The 20,056-nt window shown below is 51.7% G+C and overlaps 1 protein-coding gene across 5 annotated transcripts in view; it reads right to left on the reverse strand.

Moving 5' to 3' along the window:
• The window catches only part of Dnmt3a (DNA methyltransferase 3 alpha), a 105,459-nt gene that overhangs the window by 63,364 nt on the left and 22,039 nt on the right, over positions 1-20,056 (reverse strand). For 3 of the 5 annotated variants that reach the window (XM_052186193.1, XM_052186192.1, XM_052186195.1), the window contains one exon: positions 13,369-13,588. In XM_052186193.1, coding sequence (XP_052042153.1) covers positions 13,369-13,431 — 63 coding nt within the window. In that variant the 5' untranslated portion in view covers positions 13,432-13,588. Of the gene's footprint in view, positions 1-13,368; positions 13,589-13,673; positions 13,817-16,014; positions 16,621-20,056 lie in introns of those variants that run through there. The other 2 variants (XM_052186196.1, XM_052186194.1) reach the window with 2 other exon arrangements.

A 20,056-nucleotide genomic window follows, 5' to 3' on the forward strand; every position in this document is an offset into this window, starting at 1 on the left:
CAATCTCAGATGTCTTCCTCAACTGCTCTCCACCTTTAAAAAGTATAATTTCTTTAAGCCAGGTATGCACTGGCACACACAAGTCCCGGCACTTGAGAGGCAGAAGCAGGTGATCTCTGAATTTGAAGCCATTCTGGCCTACAAAGCAAGTTTCAGGATAGTCAGGGCTACATAGAGAAACTCTGACTCAGAAAGACAAAAATAAACAAAAAATGTCCTTAAAAACTATTACATAGATCATTTGTGTATACATGCATGTACACACATGCAGCACCCGTGGACATGTCAGCCAGAGAACTCTCAGGCGCTCATCCTCTCTACCCGGTTTTTAATGTGGGGGCTGGGATCCGGCCTTGGATCATCATTGCCCACTGAGCCATCTCTCCAACTCCCATATTTTCCTAATTATAAGATCATAAACATAGCCAGGCAGTGGTGGCACATGCCTGTTAGCCCAGGACTCAGAAGGCAGAGGCAGGCAGATCTCTGAGTTCTAGGCCAGCCTGGTGTACCGAAAGAGAGCGTTCCAGAACAGCCAGGAAACACAGAGAAAGTCTGTCTTGAAAAACAAAAAGCAAATGAACAAATGAACAAAAGATCATAAAACGAGGCTCTGAGTCTGTTTGGTTTGGATGCTGGGTACTGAACCCAGGGATTCATATTTGCTACATAGGGGTCCCAACACTGAGCCACATTCCCAGACCACAGTTGATTTTATTTCTATAACTGGGGAAAAAACTTACATAGTTACAGACATTCAAGCAGCAAGCTACTTAATGAATCTTTATTAAAAACAAAATATCCTAAAATGATCAATTTAGTGACATTGTTTTAAAATGCACACAACACTGTGCAGAAGGCAGGCATTTTGTTCAGGCTGCAAACATCCCCGCCCCAGAGACTGGTTCCTGTGGCCATGGCACTGATGTCACCATGCCACAGAAGTGTCTGGAGATCATGGTACCCCACTTCTCACTAAATTCTGTTTGCTTTGCTCCTACTCATCAAAACCTGCTCAGGGCTGAGACCTCTGGGCCTATCTTCTAGGGCAAAGTTGCAAACCTAGAAAGTCCTGCCTCACTGCTCCAGCCTGGCCACAAACCACCCACAAGTCCCTTTTGACTCAGCAGGCTCCAACATGGCTAACCACTGTCAGAAACAATGTTGGGGAAGGGGAGCGAGCCCTTGACCGAGGGCAGCAGGCAGCTCCCCCAGCCTCACATGATATTAGCAGCTGAAAATGGCTTTGCAGATCTCAGTGCAGACAGCTAAGCCACAGACACACTGGTACCATGGACAGAGAAGGCAAGGGCGCCCATGCTTCCTGGAGGTTTGCGATGGTCCTCCTCATCCCACTCAACTTTCATTTTCTGTGATTTCAAAATAGTTTGTGGTTTACCACATCGATTTTCAGGTATTGGTAGGGCATGCAATGAAGACCTACTGTGACCAATCGCAGGCATCTGACACATAGTAAGTGCAATACTGACCTATTTGTCTGTCTGTCCATCTATCTACACAAGGCATGTCTAGGAAGCAGACAGTCATGGCTCAAGTTCTAACAGCTGTCTGAAGAGATGATGTGAGTGGGGGTGACAGACAGGCGTTCCTCAGCACCTACTGGTGGGGACTGTCCAGCTTACAATGAGACAGAAGAGACAGAGGCACAGGAGAGGTCTCCAGCGCACTACAGGAGAAAGGAAGGGCAAGTAGGCAAGAGACCTGATACAATGATGTCAAGGAGATTTGGCTAGGGGTCAGAGCTGGCTTTGGAGGGCACTGCCACTGGGAAAGGCACAACGGCCTGAGGACAAGGGGTTGGAGAAGCACTGGAGAGGACCATGGAAGGACCCAGCCATGAAGGGTCTCCAGGGGAGCCAGCAGACAGAGGATCCGGTGAGGAGGGAGAGGCTGCCTCCAGGACCACTGACCTCTGGGCATTCCTTTAGGAGAGGCTGACAAGGTGAGGCTAGGTGGCTCCAGGGAGACAGAAGGGCCACAGGAGGGGCCCTGTCACAGGTAGCCCAAGGACACATGTGCACGAGAGGCCAGGCTGCTGGTTCTGTCCAGTTGTTGTTCTGTTGAGTTGCGTCCCAACATCCTAAGGAAGCCTCTTCAAGAAACTAGTGGGGACACACAGATCAAATCTGACACACGCAGTTCAGAGCACACAGGTTACCTCGGCACGGCAACTTTGGGAGTGAGACATTGCTTTTGGTTTGATTCTATCGCAGTCTGTCACTGTCTTTATAGAAAAGATCAGGGAAAGTGTGAGGTCATAGAGATGACCACAGCCCGTCCACAGCCCCTGGGTCCTCATCACGGGATCCTCCCCCTGAGCCTCAGTGTCCTCATTCACAGGACAGGGTAAGAACACAGCCGCTTGTCTGCCGCCTTCCGTTTCTAAAGTGAACAAATACCAGGTCCATTGTCTGCTCCGTTCACTGTTTCTATATCAGACCCTAGGATGGGTCCTAGAGCTACCACTACCCAGAAATTCTGGGATGTGAACTATTATTTCTCTAGCAAACTACATCTATCACAGTTTGGGGGATTTGTTTGACTTTCTAGATTTCGTTTGAAAAAAAAAAAAACAAAGCGTGAGAGCCAGCCTGGGTCTCTCATCAGGAAAAAAGAAAAACGTGGCTACCATACAGCAGTGACCAAAACCCAAAGCCATTTGGTCTAGATGGGTAGACCACTTGCCTAGTGTGCTTGAAACTGAGGCCCGGGTCCCCACCACTGCGTAAGCCAGGTGTGGCGATCCATGCCTGCACTGACAGCACTGGGGAGGTAGACGGGGAAGATCATATGTTTAAGGTTATCCTTCGCTATACGGAGAGCTCAAAACCATCTTCGGCTATCACAAAAAGAAAGCAAAATCGGAAATCACACCAAACCAAAGACACTGGACCTTCTGGTACAGACAAACCCCTGTTCTCATGGCCCCATGGGAAAGGCCTGGAGGGTCTTTAACAGTAAACCCATGCCGTGCAGCCCCTCCGTGTGCTGCTCACGTGTCTTACCTCAGCACGCTGTCCAGGCATGCTGCACACAGTCAGCATACTTTTGTTCCTACTGCGTTCAATTCAGGCTACCCCAGCCCAGGAGGAAGGAGCCACCTTACCAGAGCCTACAGAGTACCAGGCAGGGATCTGTGTACCAGGCCTGAACCCCACAGCCAGCATGAAGCAAGGTATGTGCAGAACAGATCTCCCAGTCTTCTGCATCCATATCCAGGTTTGGCTCCACCTTCCCATGCAGCTCAGTACAGCTTTGTGGAAAGCATGCTAACGGCATTCTAAAATGGAGGGCATGCTCTCCGCTCCGAGCCCTCCTGTGGTTCATACCACCGGGCAGGGGCTGGTACACTGATTGGGTGAGCAGATGGTCTGGACCATGCCCTCTGTGACTCCAGGAAGGTCCATCAAGTGGTTTATTCTTGCATCTGTCAGGGGGCTGCTTTATGCAGTGTCCATGTTGATGGGTTAAGCAATGGACTGTGGGCTAAGCTTCCGGAATCCGCAAGCAGCACCGAAGGAAGGGGCATCTCTGACTCTGAAATGCAAGAACCTGCGCTGTCGTAACCTGAGCACCTGGAATGAGCAGTACATTTAGTGGGAACAGATTTGAGCCCAGATTGGCATCCTCATCTGACACGGTAGGAGTCTCGATTAGCCCCTCAAGAACAGTCATGGGGCAGACATCATAGACAGGGGCTTTGCAGAGAGCAGGGCTGGGCTGAGCAGGGGCTCAGTTCACTCTGCTGTTTACTAGTCGCCTCGGACTAAAGCCTCTCTGCAGTCTGCTTTCCTTATCCATGAAATGGAAATCATGCTTGCTCCACATCTGTAGCATGAGAAATAAGTAAGGCGATAGAGGAACCCGGGCATGTGACAGTCACTGGGGACCGGCTTACTTCCTCCTGCCTCCATACAGCCTGACTGGAAGGTTCACACGGCCAGCATTCCCAGCCTGCCCGGCCGGCAGAGGCCCCCTCCTGGCCTCCAGCAAATCCCAGCTCTCTCCCCTCCATGTGCAGCCATCACTCACAAGCAGACAGATCCTAACATCTGGCTGCCGCCGCCGCCGTTGCTATGGTGAGCTATGCGGATGCTGGGGCGGCCGACTTTTCCAAATTGCAAGGTGGATTATGTCATTCTACAGAGCTTTAACCCTCTCTGAGGGGGACCCCAGGGACCTGCAGGATCAAGCCCAGCTCCCAGTCTTTGCAACGGTCCTTGGGTTCTTGCTGAATTGCCTGTATCTCCTTCTATCCTAGGGCCCCAATATAGGCAGCAGGTGCAAAAGCAGCTGTTTCCCGGGCCTCTAGGCACAGCTATTCCTTCTGCCTGAAGCACCCTCCCTGAGGGCTTCCCGGGCTTGCTTCCCCTACAGAGACGGAATGGATAGGTCCTGAAAGTGCCCACCCCGGTAATGCCATGAGCTCATTGAATCGTAACCAGAGCTGCTGTTTTTGGTTTTGGGGGCAGAGTCTCCCCATGAATTTCAGGCTGACCTCAGACACAACCCTCCTGCCTCCTAGATTATGGCATGCACTAACGTGCTTGGCCTGTAGGGACTTCTCGAGAGTTGGAAGCAGGGGGATCAGAAGTTCTAGGCCAGCCCGGAGTACTTGAGTTTCTGATCTAAAAACCAACAACAGGGGAAAAAAAAGCCTAGCCTGACAGACAGCACAAGACAGACACCGGACAACCCTTAGATGAGTGACTGTCACCTAGCAGATACTTAAAGAGTCCACATGCACAAACGAGACACACAGACAAATGCACAACCTGTGCACAGGGCACAAGGTCACGTAGATCTCTATGTCTCCACAGTCATAAACGGGATTACCATGGGTTTAGAGTAGCCTGGTCTAAAACTCATTACGTAGCCTAAGCTGGCTCAAACATACCACAGTCCTCCTGCCTTCCCCCCTCAGGTGCGTGCTGCTGATAGGCACGAGTTGCCATCACACCTGTTTTGTTTCTCCTTTTGTGTTGAGGGAGGCCCTCACTGTGTAACTCCCAAAGTCCCCGAGTACGTGGTCCTCCAGGCTGCATCTCCCAAGAGTCAGGAAGATGCAGTACCCAACCTCAAACAGATCATCTCTACCCTAAACACAATCGTCACTTTCCTTTTCCGGAAGTCTTTACAGCTTTGAGGGCACCTTCAGCGAGGGTGGCCTGTTAGATTAAGTGGTTCCCACCAGCCTCTCTCTAAAATTCTGAGGCTATGATTTGACCTACATTTTAGCACAGCTCACTGGATGGATTATTTTAAGCCACACACATCTTTGCCTTCTGACCAGCTGGGCTATGTCAACAATAATCGCTCACATTTGTACAATACAGCAAAATCAACAACATTTCCATAAATGCGTTCTTGTTGCTGGGCTTCGAAACAGGCTCCCCAGTGCCTGGAGCCCCGATAGGGAGCTGAGACTGCCTGCACTTCTGATCGTCTTTCCTCTACCTCCCGAGTGCTGGGATCACAGGCCTGCACTACCATGCCTGGCTCTATTTCACTTTATTTTTATGATTGACAGAAACCACAGCGGGTATCCTGTTCTCCCATCACACAGGTGGCAAACTGAAGCTCAGAGAGATGATGAGATTTCTCTAAGGCAGAGGCAGGCAAGGAAGCCTTCAGAACCAAGAGCTCCATCTTCTCGTTTTCAGCCTGTGGGTCTTTCGAGCCTCTATATCCTTCTATGCCATGTTCTGTGCACACACAGTGAAAACACAAGCAGTGTACACTGAAAGCACACCTCATTCACTGGCGTGCAAGCACTTGCACACATGCTCGCCTCTCCGGCCCTAGACGTAGGCCCATGTCCCCCAAAAGAGATATTTGGTCTGGAGCCCTTTCCCAGAAACAGAGAGACATCCATGCTCCCGTTAGTGCTAAGAGCAGAAGTCACTGACCCAGAATCTGCTAAACAGATGCCTCAAGTTGGTGTTTGAGTCAAGGGGGTGAACTTGCCAGATCTAGCCAGCTACTTGCCCAGGCCTCCCAGGACAGTAAGCACGCACAGCCTTTGCCAGCTGGCTGACCTCCCAGGAACTGTCTGTGGCCATGGAATTTGATGAAAGAATTGTCTTCTTCAGGAGGCAAAACCCTGCCTGGGCTGCCTGAGCACCGTGCTGCAGGGGCCCTAGCAGGGCCTCACAGACCTATACACAGCATGCACAGCTCTCACGGACACACGCGCACCTGCAGACATGCCTTACACTCCCCCCCACCCCCCCCCACCCCCCATCCACAGCAAAGGACAGAGGCTGAGGTCCTGGGAATAACAAGAACTGCTAGAGACACTTCCAGAGTCACCCAGAAAGCACAGCAGCCCTTCGTTTCAGTTCTTGACAGCAGTCAGCAAACACTCACTGGTTTCATAGGGTAATTACTAATGGAAAGAAGTTATCCCTCCCAGCCAGAGGCCACCACTTCTCTGGAGACAGGAGCCATGCCTTAGTGTCTCGTTTGGGGTCCCCTACAGATCATAGGGAACTTGTATACAGCAGGTGCTTCATAAATGTTAAAGGATGTGAAATAGTTTTGCTTCTGGGCAGTGGTGATGCACACCTTTAATCCCAGCACTCAGGAGGCAAAGGCAGGCAGATCTCTGAGTTTGAGGCCAGCCTGGTCTACAGAGCCATCCAGGACTGCCAGGGCTACACAGAGAAAACTTGTCTCGAAAAAAACGACAAAACAAAAATAAACAAAACAAAACAAAAAGAACTCCTTTTTGCCTGCCAGGGCATCCACATCCATCCTGTTGCCACAAGCTGCTCGCTTCCTCTACTTCTGGAACGAACACACAGTAGGCTGGACCTCATCCCCGACTCCTAAGCCAGGCAACAGTGAAAATGTTCACTAGCTGGGCAGTGGTGGCGCACGCCTGTAATCCCAACACTTGGGAGGCAGAGGCAGGCGGATTTCTGAGTTCGAGGCCACCCTGGTCTACAGAGTGAGTTCCAGGACAGCCAGGGCTACACAGAGAATCCCTGTCTTGAAAAACAAAACAAAACAAAACAAAAACAAAAACAAACAAACAAAAAAGCCGGGCGATGGTGGCGCACGCCTGTAATCCCAGCACTCTGGGAGGCAGAGGCAGGCGGATTTCTGAGTTCGAGGCCAGCCTGGTCTACAGAGTGAGTTCCAGGACAGCCAGGGCTATACGGGGAAACCCTGTCTTGAAAAACCAAAAAAATAAAACAACAACAAAAAAAACAAAAACAAAAAACAAACAAACAAAAATGTCCACTGAACACCTACTGTGTGCTAGATACAAACGAGGCTGGGCTGTTCTTGAGTGAAACACCCCTGTCCTACCTGCAATCAGCCCTACGAACGCCGAGCTCATTCACGCCCGCTCCGTCAGCAGCCCACCGTGGCTCTGGATGTCCCTGATTTACAGAAGCAGCTAGTCTAGATGAACTACTCTGCAGCCACCTGGCCTTTGCCAAGTTTCCTAAGCTTCCTTTGGTTCCCCACCTGTGGAATGGGGACAGAAGCAGCAGGTGCGTCCCAGGTTACTATGAACAGCAGCAGTAACTGCAGCGTACAGGAGATGCCTGGCTAACGCCATACCCTACAGTGAAGTATGATGCCATGGCTGACACCTTAACTGTCCTGTGCAGTAAAAAGGAAGCAACAGGCACAACCAGGCCTCCTGCGCCCAGGCCAGAAGAGACACTTGCTAAGCTCAGCTCTCCATGTCTCCTCTGCATGGCTGATTCCATTTCCTGACAGGGCTGGGCTCCAATCCTCCCCTTATCATTTAAAGCTTGAGAGACCAATGCAACTGTAAGCCTGGCTGTGGCCCCTGCTCAGACTCCTGGCGCTAACCGCAGCAGGCAGTAGGGCCGTGGGTTCTCTTCTGTTCCAAGATAAAGAGGCCTCAGGCTTTTTGTGCCTGCAGACCTGGAGAAAGGATCTTCTTTCCATATGCTGGGCTCTGGCAGCCTTACTCTACACCAACCACGGATCCCTTCGCTCCCTGCCCAGAGAGGGGCGGGCGGGCAGGCAGGCAGGCAGGCAGGCAGGTATGAAGGCAAGTGGGTAGACAAATAAGTGACCCAGAACTAAACTAATTAGGCTAAATTACTCGGTGGCAGTTCCCTAAGTTAATCAATCACTCATACGCACCATCTCATCGAAACATCGAGGGCAGGCAGCAGGCGGGCAGGGTGCTGGCTCTGCAGCTGAGTCATGCAGGAAGCCCTGATGCAAATCCAGGTCTGTATCTAGGGCCTGGCTGACCCAAGAGTCCTTGCTGAGAGCATGGCTAAACTTGCCAGCTCAGAGCATCTAACTTAGAGAAGTTTAGACAATGTACGCCAATCCTGGGCCCTGGTCAGTTCTAGTGGGCCGAGTACGTCACAAGCCTGCCTCAGTAAGTGCCAAGTATTCAGTGCCTCCACTAAGTAGGTATGTACATGCCATTATCATGTGGGAAGAAAAGAACTCAGCTTCTCTCTATTTGAGAGATGGCTCAGTGACTAAAGGTGTATGCAGGCTCTTTCAGAGGACCTGAGTTCCAGTCCCAGCACCCACATCAGGCAATGGGCTGTAATTCCAGCTCCAGGGGATTCACCACTCCAGTCTCCACAGGCACCCAGAAACACATAGCGTGCTCACGTGTGTGTGTGTGTGTGTGTGTGTGTGTGTGCGCGCGCGCGCGGGTGGGGGGGTGCACACACACACACAAAATTGAAATAAATTATTTTACAATTTTTTTTAAAGAAAAATAAGAACATAAAAGTCTGCTGGGAGCTCAAAGGAGTCTCCAATGCCTAGCCAGCCCTAAGAGAGCATGTGAGGAAATCTGAGTGCAGGAAGGCAGAGCTCCCACAACGCTGTGCTCCTGCAGACCGACCTGGGAGCTGGTGCAGACCTTATCCAAGGATGCCTTGAGGTTTGTGCCACACAGAGGAAGATCTCAGTGCCAAGGGGAATCTGCACTTGCCAGGTCTCTGGGGTGCACTTGGAGGAGGGAGGAAAGGAGAGAGCCTGGGCCTTAGCCCCAAGCACACATGTGCACACCTGCATGTGTGCACACGCTCAAACACATACACACACACACACACACACACACACACTTTGAGCTCTCTAGCACAAATCTGCACCACTGCAGTCTCCTCTACCCCACAACAGGAAAGGCAGAAGGGGCCACCTGCCTGAGTGACACGGTGCGTCACGGCCTACCATCCTGTAGTTCCCACCCCTGTTGTTCAGCAGTCCTCCAGGACCATCAGTTTCATCCTGCAGGCTTATGGAACTGAGCTGTGTGTGAGGCCCACAGACAGGTAAGGAAGTCTGAAGAAATACAGGGATGAGGGAGGAGGAAAGGGAACAGTACATCCCAAAAGGGAGGGCTAGAGAGCAGTTGAATGCTCACAGCAGTGTCTTCACTGAGGAAGCTCTCTCTGTCTGACTCTCTCTCTCTTGCTCTGTTTCTCTCTCTCTCTCTCTCTCTCTCTCTCTCTCTCTCTCTTGCTGTTTCTGTCTCTCTCTCTCTTGCTCTGTTTCTCTGTCTCTCTCTCTTTCTCTGGATGTGCCTTCAACATCCACACATGAAGAGCTACACAGATCCCAACTTTCACTCTAAACAAACACCCTTGAACTCGAGGCAGGAGAACCCACGTGACACTGCAGAGCAGCGCACGTGGAAGCCACTATCACAGCGCCCTCCCCGCCTTGAAGGGCCCTGAACAGCAAACGGGGAGACTTCAGACCAGTGACTTAGCATCTCCAAGCTTCAATTCAGTCCTTAATAAGACAGAACCAGGAAAATAATCAGTGCCTTTTGGGGAAATTATAAGAATTAAAATAGGCTGGGCGGTGGTGGCACACGCCTGTAATCCCAGCACTCTGGGAGGCAGAAGCAGGTGGATTTCTGAGTTTGAGGCCAGTCTGGTCTACAGAGTGAGTTCTAGGACAGCCAGGGCTACACAGAGAAACCCTGTCTCAAAAAACCAAATCCAGAAAAACAAAAACAAAAACAAAAAAAAGAATAAAATAATTCATACAGAGTGTCTTAGCAAACAGACAATGCTAGGTGCATCTTGGCCACAAAGTTTCTGAAGCCAGAGGAAAGGGCAGCATGGAGGCCAAGGAGCACCCCCCCACCTTCCCCCCACCTCTGCTCTCAGTCTCCCCAAACAGCAGCGCCTCCCAGCTCCTGGATGGCAGGGTGCAGAGCTCACTTCCACAACTCTCTCATGTATTCTCAGAGACAAGCACAGCCCTTTTGTCTGTCGCTCCAGCTCCGCACCCCATCTGCCTGCCCTGGGCTCCCTGGTGGGGTGTGATGCCTTTGGCTCCCACGCGTGGCACTCCTCCCACTGCATGCCACTGCAGACCCTGGGGAATCAAGTGACACTCCCAGGGTCCCAACCCCAGAGCTCTCAACTCTGTAGGTAGGCAGGGACTTGCTCCTTTCAACTCCACAGGTGATGCTGAAATAGTTGATTTGAGAGTCACAGCTAAGGACGATTGATCTGCAAATCATAATCCAAGAGAATACAGCCAGGGCTTTCCCAGAGAGGGGACAGATCAAGGAAGTAGCTAGCAGGTGAGGTAAGGCAAAAACAAAGGCCTGAAAACCTAGGACTGGCTTAAAGGTATCCGGAGGCTGCAGGTAGAAAGCTCCGACAGGCAGGTGGGGCTGCTGAATGCACAGGGCCAGCAGGAGCCTCACCCCTTCCCTCAGGCTCAGCAGATGGCTCTATTGTGCCAGGTGTCTGTGTCATCTATGTAGATCCGTGGGCTGCAGAGTATGTCCATGTCCTCCATATACAACTACACAATGTCCCTGTCCCCGGCTGGCTTTGAGGGACTATTATGGCAACTGTCGGTGTCTCTACCTGCCTTTACCAGGTGGCTCTGTGGGGGCCAGCCCATGGGTGCCAGGTGTGCCATTTGTGCTGTGGGTGTAGGTGGTTTGAAAGGAGGCCCAGCCAGGCTCTAGCCTCTGTCTATTCAGATTGCTGTCATCTTTTGGTGTAATGGCCCTGCCAGTATGTGAGTGAATGCGCTCAGTCTATCAGTCCCAGGATCTAGGGCTGGGCGTGTGTTTGCTGCCACCAGAGCCAGAGCAGTCACTATGGGTATATAATAATAGCAATCATAATCCCTCGTAATTGGACCAGACTTTGCTGTCTGCAGGGCACTTCCCTGCCCGTGACCTCATCTGACTTCACGGGCACCCTGTAAGACAGGCTAGAGTTACTATCCCCATCTTCCAGCTGAGCAAACACAAGCCCAGATGGCCTGAAGTCACATCTCCCATAAGTGACAGCCCCAGCGCTGGGGCCTGGGGCTTCTAACTTCTTGTACAGAGTTTCTTCCTCTGCTTCAAAGTGAGCTATCGCCAGACAGAGACCACGTGACTTGCTGCTGTGCAGGGTGGGGTTCACAGTCTGATAACAGGAGTCTGTCCCAGGAGTATGTAAAGGTGTATCAGCATCCATCAGAACTTGAGGCCAGGGCAGAAGAGGCTCAGGGTCACCCAGCCTAGCGGAGAAACAACGCCAGGCCCAAGGAAAGGAGGGACTTAGCTATGCCACCGCTGCCATTGCAGAATACAGGAGACTATAAGTACCCCACCATTATGGCCAGGGACTTTGCACTCCTTGAATTCAGAAAAAGAGTTCAGAAGGCCTGCAGGGGATGTAACTCCATGAGTAGATTTTTTTTGCCTTGCACATACTAGACTGTGTTTGAACACTCTTTATCTTTTTTTTTTTTTTTTTTTTTTTGGTTTTGATTTTTTCGAGACAGGGTTTCTCTGTGTAGCCCTGGCTGTCCTGGAACTCACTCTGTAGACCAGGCTGGCCTCGAACTCAGAAATCCACCTGCCTCTGCCTCCCAGAGTGCTGGGATTACAGGCGTGAGCCACCACCGCCTGGCTTGAACACTCTATAAACCAGTCAGGGTGGCACAAGCCTGGCCCAGACTCAGGAAGTGGAGGGCTAGGAACAGAACGTCAAGGTCATCCTTTTTCTACAGCGAGCATTTAAGACCAGTTTGGACTGCAGGAGACTATGTCTAAAGAGGAGGAGCAGTGGCACTAAGCGCTTCCAAGGGCCCCTGTCCAGGCGCACACACGTGCACACACACAGCACTGTGCAGGGTTGTAGGCTGGGCCCCTGGACCTTTTGTGTGCGCATCTACCTATATGTGTATGTACTGGGGGTGGGATCCTTGTCTGCATCAGGACCATGGGTGGTTATAAGGTAAGATCCAGGAGGCAAGAGAAGACCCCAGCTGGGCTTCCTGCTGACTAGGCTCAGCGACCCCTTCTGTAAACCAGGCCACCTGTCACACCTCAGTTGTTTCAAGGGTTGCCAGCAGGACAACAGAACAATGGGTGGAAACACAGAAGCCTACTCCAAGGATGAATGAGGCAGAAAAGGGCTGGGTGTGAAGGTGAGGGCTCCCAGCTGCTAGTCCTTGCCCGTGTGGACATCCCTTGTCAAGAGAACAAACTTCACATACCTCTCCCAGGGACCCAGAGAGGCAGGACAGTGAGGTAGACAGACTGACAGAGGGGACACAAATCCCAGTAGTGAGTGGCCTCAGCTCCAAGGTGACATTTTTGTGGTCCCCTTCAGGGATTCCCTTGGATGAAATCCCTTTTGACTGACTTGATTCCAATCTGGAATTCAGCAGTAGGGTGAAGAGATCACCTCTCAGGGGACTCTGAAAACACTGAAGTCACTGGTTCCATGGCCTGGAGCCACATCAAAGGTTACCCGGTGACTCCCACTTGGAGCCTGAGTGGGTGGGACATCATTATCTCCAAAGGTCGATGATGTCACTTGCTCCTTAGCATCTGAACAAAGCCACGTGCTAGAATATCTGTGTGGGCTGTGGCTCCTGTCTACAGTGCCCTAGAAAGCTACTAAATACAGGGGTGGAGGGGGACGACAGGCAGCTCTAACACAGAGCTACAGTGATACCTGAGGTCTCACAGCTAGTACAGGGCAGATCCCAAAAGAAAAGCAGGTGTTTAGACACGCCCCTCCTACAAAAATGGCCCCTCAAAGCTGTACAGACCTATATTTTGGGCTTTTAATCCTCAGAGTTGACGGTCTAGACTGCAGAGTTATAGCTATGGTCCTGCAACCAGAGTGCCTGGGTTCATTCAGGCTCCTGCCTCAGCTCAGGATGTAGCCTCTCTAACCTTCAGTTTCCAGGCCAAGCACCTGTTTGGCAGGAACAAGCAGTCTATGTGACCCATGACCCATCACAACAGCGGGTCAGCACCCCTAAGCTGCCATCAAGTGGCGACAGGCCCCTCCTCCTTCCCTGGGCACCAGCCACAGGGTCTCCTAAAGAACCAAGAGGGTTGCTCACCTTTCGATCATCTTCCCGCTCCAGAGAGGAGCTGCTGGTGTCCCCGGGGCCGCTGGAGGGCATTGCTGGCAGCTGGGCAGTAAGGAGGCGGGCTGGGCTTGCGAGGGCTTCAGAAGGAATTACCGTGGTCTTGGTGAGCAAGAGCTAAAACTTACACATAGATCCTGATGTCAAACCCTCGGAAAGTGCTGCCTCAGCGCTGGGCTTCAGGTGGCTCTGCCTGTGGGAAGAGGAGTTGGTCAGCAGGGCAGAGCACAGACCCTCCAGGGATTAGCCTCCAGCCCGGGGGCAGCCTGGTCTCTGACCTCTCTTCTCCCAGTCTCGCCAGCACCCCAGAGTGTGAGAAACTGAGGCAGCCTCCACCTCCTCTAAGAGCCTGGGGGCTATGAGCGTCCCTTTCAGGAACTCAAAGGTGTGCCCGGTAGGGACTTCCAGAGGCCCCCCTCCCCCGCTCCTCCTCTCTCAGCTTTTCTTCCCTCAGAAAACTTCCGCAACCTCCCCTCCCACCCCAGCCAGTCCCTGGGAAACCCCAGCCACCACCAGAGGCCCCCAGCCCAGCTACATTTTCCTTCTAATCTGTCCTCACCCGACCCCCCCACCCCCACACTGCTCCTCGAGTGGAGGAGGAAGTGCGCAGCAGCCACAGGATGTAGTGAAATGAATGTCATTCGGCTCAGCCTGCCCAGGACCGGCACCCCACTGACAAAGCTGAGGCCCGAACCCAGGCTGTTCTGGGATGCCGGCTTTGCTGCACTCTCTGGGTGCCAAGGGGTGAGGTCCAAAGCCATGGCCGCACCGCACAGGCATGGCAGCCACCCTCTCCAAGCCCCTCTCGTGGCCCCAGTTGCCGTCAGAACTGGTGGCCTTAAGCTCTACCAAACGCGCACACAGCTGTATTTTAGGGGCTTTTCCTCCCCACCCTCCTCCAGGTGTGGGCCGCAAGCCAGTGAAATAACAAAGCCTGAGCCTCGGGCCACAGCTTAGGGTGGGTGTGTTACTGCCACAAATCAACCCCCTTCACTCCGGGAGACACACAACGGTTCCTGCCCCCCACCCCAAGAGACAGCGCCAAGCCCCTGCCTTGAGCGTATGCCTGCCGGGGAGGGGATTGGCAGTGGTGGGAGAGTAGGAGGTAGGCTGGATCCGAGCCCACCCACACCCTTCCCCTTCCAGTTCCCTGTTCGGCTTCCCAGCTTCCCTCCCTGTTGGGCCTTTCTTCCCAGCCCCCTCTGCCAGGGCTCCCTGGAAAACCAGGAACGGGAGACTGCCTAGGCTTGGGTTTCCCAAGGGCTCCGTCCCTTCCCCAGAGATGGGATAGCCTGGGAGGTGGGTGCCCCAGTTTGGGCTCTGCACTGGCAGCGATGGGAGGAAGCTGGAGCTGGGAGGGGCGACTGCACAGCCAGGAGAAAGGGACTTAGGGGTTAAAAGCCAAGCCCTGCTGGAGAGGCTGTGCCCAAGGGCTGCACTCCATCAGGAGAGGCTCCAGGGAGGAGAAACTTTACCCCCTACATTAAGCGTGTCTGGGTACTGGGTTCAAGGTGGCTGCCGAAATACCTGAGAGAGTGGCGGCGACAAAGAGTGTCTCCGCACTGTGACACCACACCTCGTGAGGAAGGCTCCAAGCTCTTCCATAGTTTACTGCTAAGGCCGAGGCTCAAACAGTTGGGACATGTCTGAGGTGTGAGCCAGACCTCATGACTGAACTCCGAGGGGCTGAGTGCTCTTGGAAACCATATATCCCCTTCTCCCCAACCCCACGGAAACTGCTCCCCACAGTCCAGAGGAAAACTGATCGACCCAGTACTCCAAGAGGCTTCCCACTGCTATTGGCCAGTCATCTCACCAAATCCCAGCTTCCTCTTTGTAACCATAGATGTTTCCAATCACCCTGCCTCAAAACCTTGACAAGTGGGTGACAGCCCAGACTCAGTCAGTGGGAAGGAGTGCTGGACTCAGAGCTAGCAGATAAGGTCCTGACCTGAGGGGTTAGCGGACCCTCCCCCCCATACCATCCAGCTCCCACAGGACAGGCTACTGGAACCTCACAGGCAACAGGAGACCTGCCAACAGACTGGGCATCTTCAAGTACCCCACAATGGAGACAAACCAGGCACAAAGCAAGCTGGGAATCAGTCTGCTCCCACGGAGAAGAGAGACACAGGGGAACCTGTACTGGAGTTTGGTGAGAGGAGCCTCTGACCCCATAGGGGGAAGGGAGGGAGTAGTCAGGAAAGGAGGAACAGGGGAGGGCACCGACCACAAGGGCAGTCACCCAGGAAAGGAGGGAAAGGAAGGAAATGTCTCAGGCCACCCACGTTCCTGACACGTGAGCTTCATGAAAGGTCGGCACAGAAAACAGTGGTCCTGGGTCAGACCTAGGTCCCCTTGTGTTTCTCCAGAGACCTCAAAAGCCCTAGCATCATCTGAAATCATCAGTGTGACACCAGGCAGTGCCCCACTTAGTGGCCAAGGCCACATTGCTGAACATAGCACTGTCCCCCTAAACTTGAGAGCCACCTTCTTCCCTCAAGCTAACCTGGCGACAGGGAGCAGGGGGCTCCGGGAGCCACTGTCCCAAGCTAGCAGCCCACAAGTCCTACAGCATCCTTCTCACTGAGGCCCAGGCTGCACCAAAGAACCCCTCACCTTGAGCCCCGCCATCGCCACCAGCACTTTTATCTCCTCAATAATTCTTCATGTCAGTAGCAACCCTGAGCAACAACAGCATAAAAGTGTTTATCCTCGGGGCTGGAGAGATGGCTCAGTGGTTAAGAGTGCGTGATGCTCTTCCAGAGGTCCCTGGTTCCCAGCATCCCCACCCAGTGCCTCAAAACAGCTTGTAACTCTAGCTCCAGGACATGGCATCCTCTTCAGACCTCCACAGGCAGCTGGTGCGCACGTGCACACACACACACACACACACACCACATGCACGCACACTGATCTTCAGGGGGGAAATGCTCATCCTTGAACTCCTAATGGTGGATCCTCCTGCCTCTACCTCCCACAAGCTAGGGTTGACCAGTATGTCCTACATGCCTGGTTTCTGCGGTGCTAGAGAAAATTCAAGGCCTTGTGCGTGCCAAGAACCCCACTACCAGAACCAGCCTTACACCCATTTTGTTGCACTGTTGTTTTTTGAGAGGGTCTAACACAGCCCAGGCTGCCCTCAAACCTGCTATGCAGCAGCTGAGAACGTGAACTCCTGATGCTCCTGCCTCCCCCAACCCAAGCGCTGGGATTACAGGCATGTGCCACCATGCCTGGAGAGGATTGTAGTTCCAGCTCAACTCCATGTCTTACAACCTTCTTCAACCTAGCAGTCTTTTTTTTTTTTAAGATGTGAAATGACAAGAACGGGCTTAACAAGGAAAAAAACATTACCAACAAAATTTCAAGACTGGGAAAGCAACTTAACGGCCAAATCAGAGCCAGGCACGTAAAAGCTGATTTTCAACGTGTAGTTCTTAACAGATCTTGTCAACATATCGTCGGGCACCTGTGGCACTAAACTGAAGAGGACACATGTGTGAAAATATAGGGTCTGGAGCAAGGACCATCCTGACACCTGTGTCCCCTGAAGCTGCCACTTCAGAGTCTCTGGAGGGCAAAATGGTTGCGGCAGAGGTGACATCCCAGCCAGTAGGAGTAAGTTCATTTAGATGCTGATGTGACTCCTTAGCCCCTTCTGGACTGTAAAACACTGGCAGCCAGACCCCGCTCTCTGGAGCAAAGGCAGAGAATCACACCAGTACTGCAAGGGGCCCGATCGACTGTTCATTCACCAGGGGGATCTGAAACCTGACACGGCTTTGGGCCCAGAGCTTCCAATAACCCTCTCTAGGTTAGTTAGTCTCAGTTGTTTGTTTTGGGTTTATTTTTGTTTCATTTTTGAGATAGGCTGGCCTGAAACTCTCTGTGTAGCCCAGGATGGCCTTAAACTAGAAATTTTCTTGCCTCTATCATGTGATTGGTGACTTCAGGTCTGAATCATCACATATGGCCACTCCCCTGTCCGTCCTTCCTTCCTTCCTTCCTTCCTTCTTTCTTTCCTTCCTTCCTTCCAAGAAAGGGTCTCACTAATGTAGCCTGGGTTAGCCTGGAACTTGCTACCTAGGCTATGCTGGCCTAGAATTCACAGAGCTCTGCCTGCCTCTGCCTCCTATAATTCTTAATCAACGGTCAACCAAGGGCCAATAGATACTTTATGAGAGCCTCTGACTTGGGACCAGAATAGGGTTCAGTATCAAGAATAGAGACCAAAATAAAACCAAACCAACTGTAGCAAAACACAGCAATGGTTTCTATAGCCACAAAACAAGAATGTGATGTTACTGAAAAAGAAGAGAACAGTGAAGAGGTCATCTCAGAAACTTTGGAAAATTCCACCGGATCCCTCCCCTCTTGAAAGAGAAAGGTCATAAAAAACACAGGCACCCCTCCTCTCTGGAAGGGAGGGGCTAATTACATTCCTCAGACCACAGGAGGAGGGACGACCATTGGCTACCCAGGTAACCGGTGACCTCCCACAAAGGCCAATCAATTTAAAAGTCACACTGTTCTGCCAATCACAGTATACCTAATGGCTGCTGCCTTAAGGACTATATAAAGGCTCCCTGGACAGGCTGCACAAGGTCGGTCTCTCTCTCCACGTGCAGGGCGATCACAACATGTTGGAACAATAAATTCTTCTTGCTTTTTGCATTGATTCCCAAGTCTGCATTGTTCACTCAGGAGGTTCCCAGTAAGCTAAGGCTCGCCAGAGTCTTACACCAGAAAGCGCTTCTAGGGGCTGAAGGATGGCACAGCTGTTACAGTGCAGACTACTCTTAAAGAGGGCAGAGTTCAGCTCCCAGAACTCATGTCAACCAGAACAACCATCCATGGTATCTGGGCATGTGACATCTCTGGCTTCCTTGGGTATCGACATTCTCTCTCTGTCTCTCTCTCTCTGTCTCTCTCTGTCTCTCTCTGTCTCTCTCTCTCTCTCTCTCTCTCTCTCTCTCTCTCTCTCACACACACACACACACACACACACACACACACACACACACGACCACAGCCAGGATCCCACTGGCCCACCACAACACCTATAAGAATCCCAAAGAGACGAACAATGTCAGAGACATCTGCACTCCTGTATTTCCCGAGATGCTGTTTGCAGTAGGAATTAACCTAGGCACCCACCAATGGATGACAGAGTAAAGGGAAGATGGGATGTATGCCCAACTGAGTATTGCTCAGTTACAAAACAATAAACCTGTCATCTGCAACAATGTGCGGCTGCTGGGAGCACATTAGATTAAGAAGTAAGTCACGCCGGGTGGTGGTGACGCATGCCTGTGATCCCAGCACTCTGGGAGGCAGAGGCAGGCCGATTTCTAAGTTCGAGGCCAGCCTGCTCTACAGAGTGAGTTCCAGGACAGCCAGGGCTACACAGAGAAACCCTGTCTCGGAAAAAAAACAAATCCAACAAAACAAAACAAAACAAAACAAAAAAAAGAAGTAAGTCACATGGCAGCATCTGCATGTAAATGTCTGGCCAGGCACAGTGGTACAGGCCTTTAATCCTGGCTCTGGGAGGCAGAGACAGGTGGATCTCTAGGAGTTTAAACACAGTCTGGTCTACATAGCAAGTTCCAAACTGCCAGAGCTACACAGTGAGACCCTGCCTCAGGAAGGAAGGAAGAGGAGGAGAAAGCTTTTTACAATGTGGGTCTCACAGAAATCAGGTACAGACTAGCAGAGAGGGGAAGAAAGGGGGAGAGGATGGAGAAGACGTGGCGAATGGGTACAGGGACACATCTAGATACAAGTTCTAGATGTGTTCTTCTTTTTTTTTTTTTTTTTTTTTTTTTTTTTTTTTTGGTCTGAGAAAGCTTCTCTGTGTAGCTCCGGCTGTCCTTGAAATCACTTTGTAGACCAGGTTGCCTGCCTCTGCCCCCCACCAGAGCACTGAGATTGAAGGCATGTACCACCACCACTGGCTAAAGTATTAGCTTTTTTAACAAGCTATTTTTTAATTTATGTGAATGTGACTATGTATGCCACATGTGTACGGGTGCCCTCAGAGGCCAGAAGAGGTGTTGTATCTCTAAGAAATGGATCCCACAGCACCCATGGGTGCCAGGAACAGAATCCAGGCCCCCTGCAAGAATAGTAAGCACTTCTAACTGCCAAGCCAACTCTCCAGCTCCAGGAAGGAGTAACTTCCAATGCTCTGTGGCACAGGAGAGCAACTATGGCCAACACCAATTAATTGTAAATTTCAAAATAGATGATAAGAAGAGTTAGACTGTTCCTAACACAAAACAAAAACAAACAAACAAAAACTGCTTGGTGTCCCGACCTGATTGGACCATTACACAGACGTACACAAACAGCACAATGTAGGCAGGAGAGGTGGCTTTGCGGGTGAGGTGCTTGCCACACAGGCTTGACAAGGATTTCAGATCCCAAGAATCCATGCAAAAGCCAGGCAGAGGCAGCAGCACAAATCCGTAATCCCAGTTTACCCCTGTCCCAGAAGATGGAAGCAGAGACAAGAGAAACACCAGCCGTTGGCTGGTCAAACAGCATTACCCATGAAAACATGCACACATACTCTCTCTCTCTCTCTCTCTCGCTCTCTCTCTCTCTCTCTCTCACACACACACACACACACACCCCAAAATATCTGACAATGTGC

This window comes from Apodemus sylvaticus, chromosome 6 (assembly GCF_947179515.1).
Source record: "Apodemus sylvaticus chromosome 6, mApoSyl1.1, whole genome shotgun sequence".
Lineage (NCBI taxonomy): Eukaryota > Metazoa > Chordata > Mammalia > Rodentia > Muridae > Apodemus > Apodemus sylvaticus.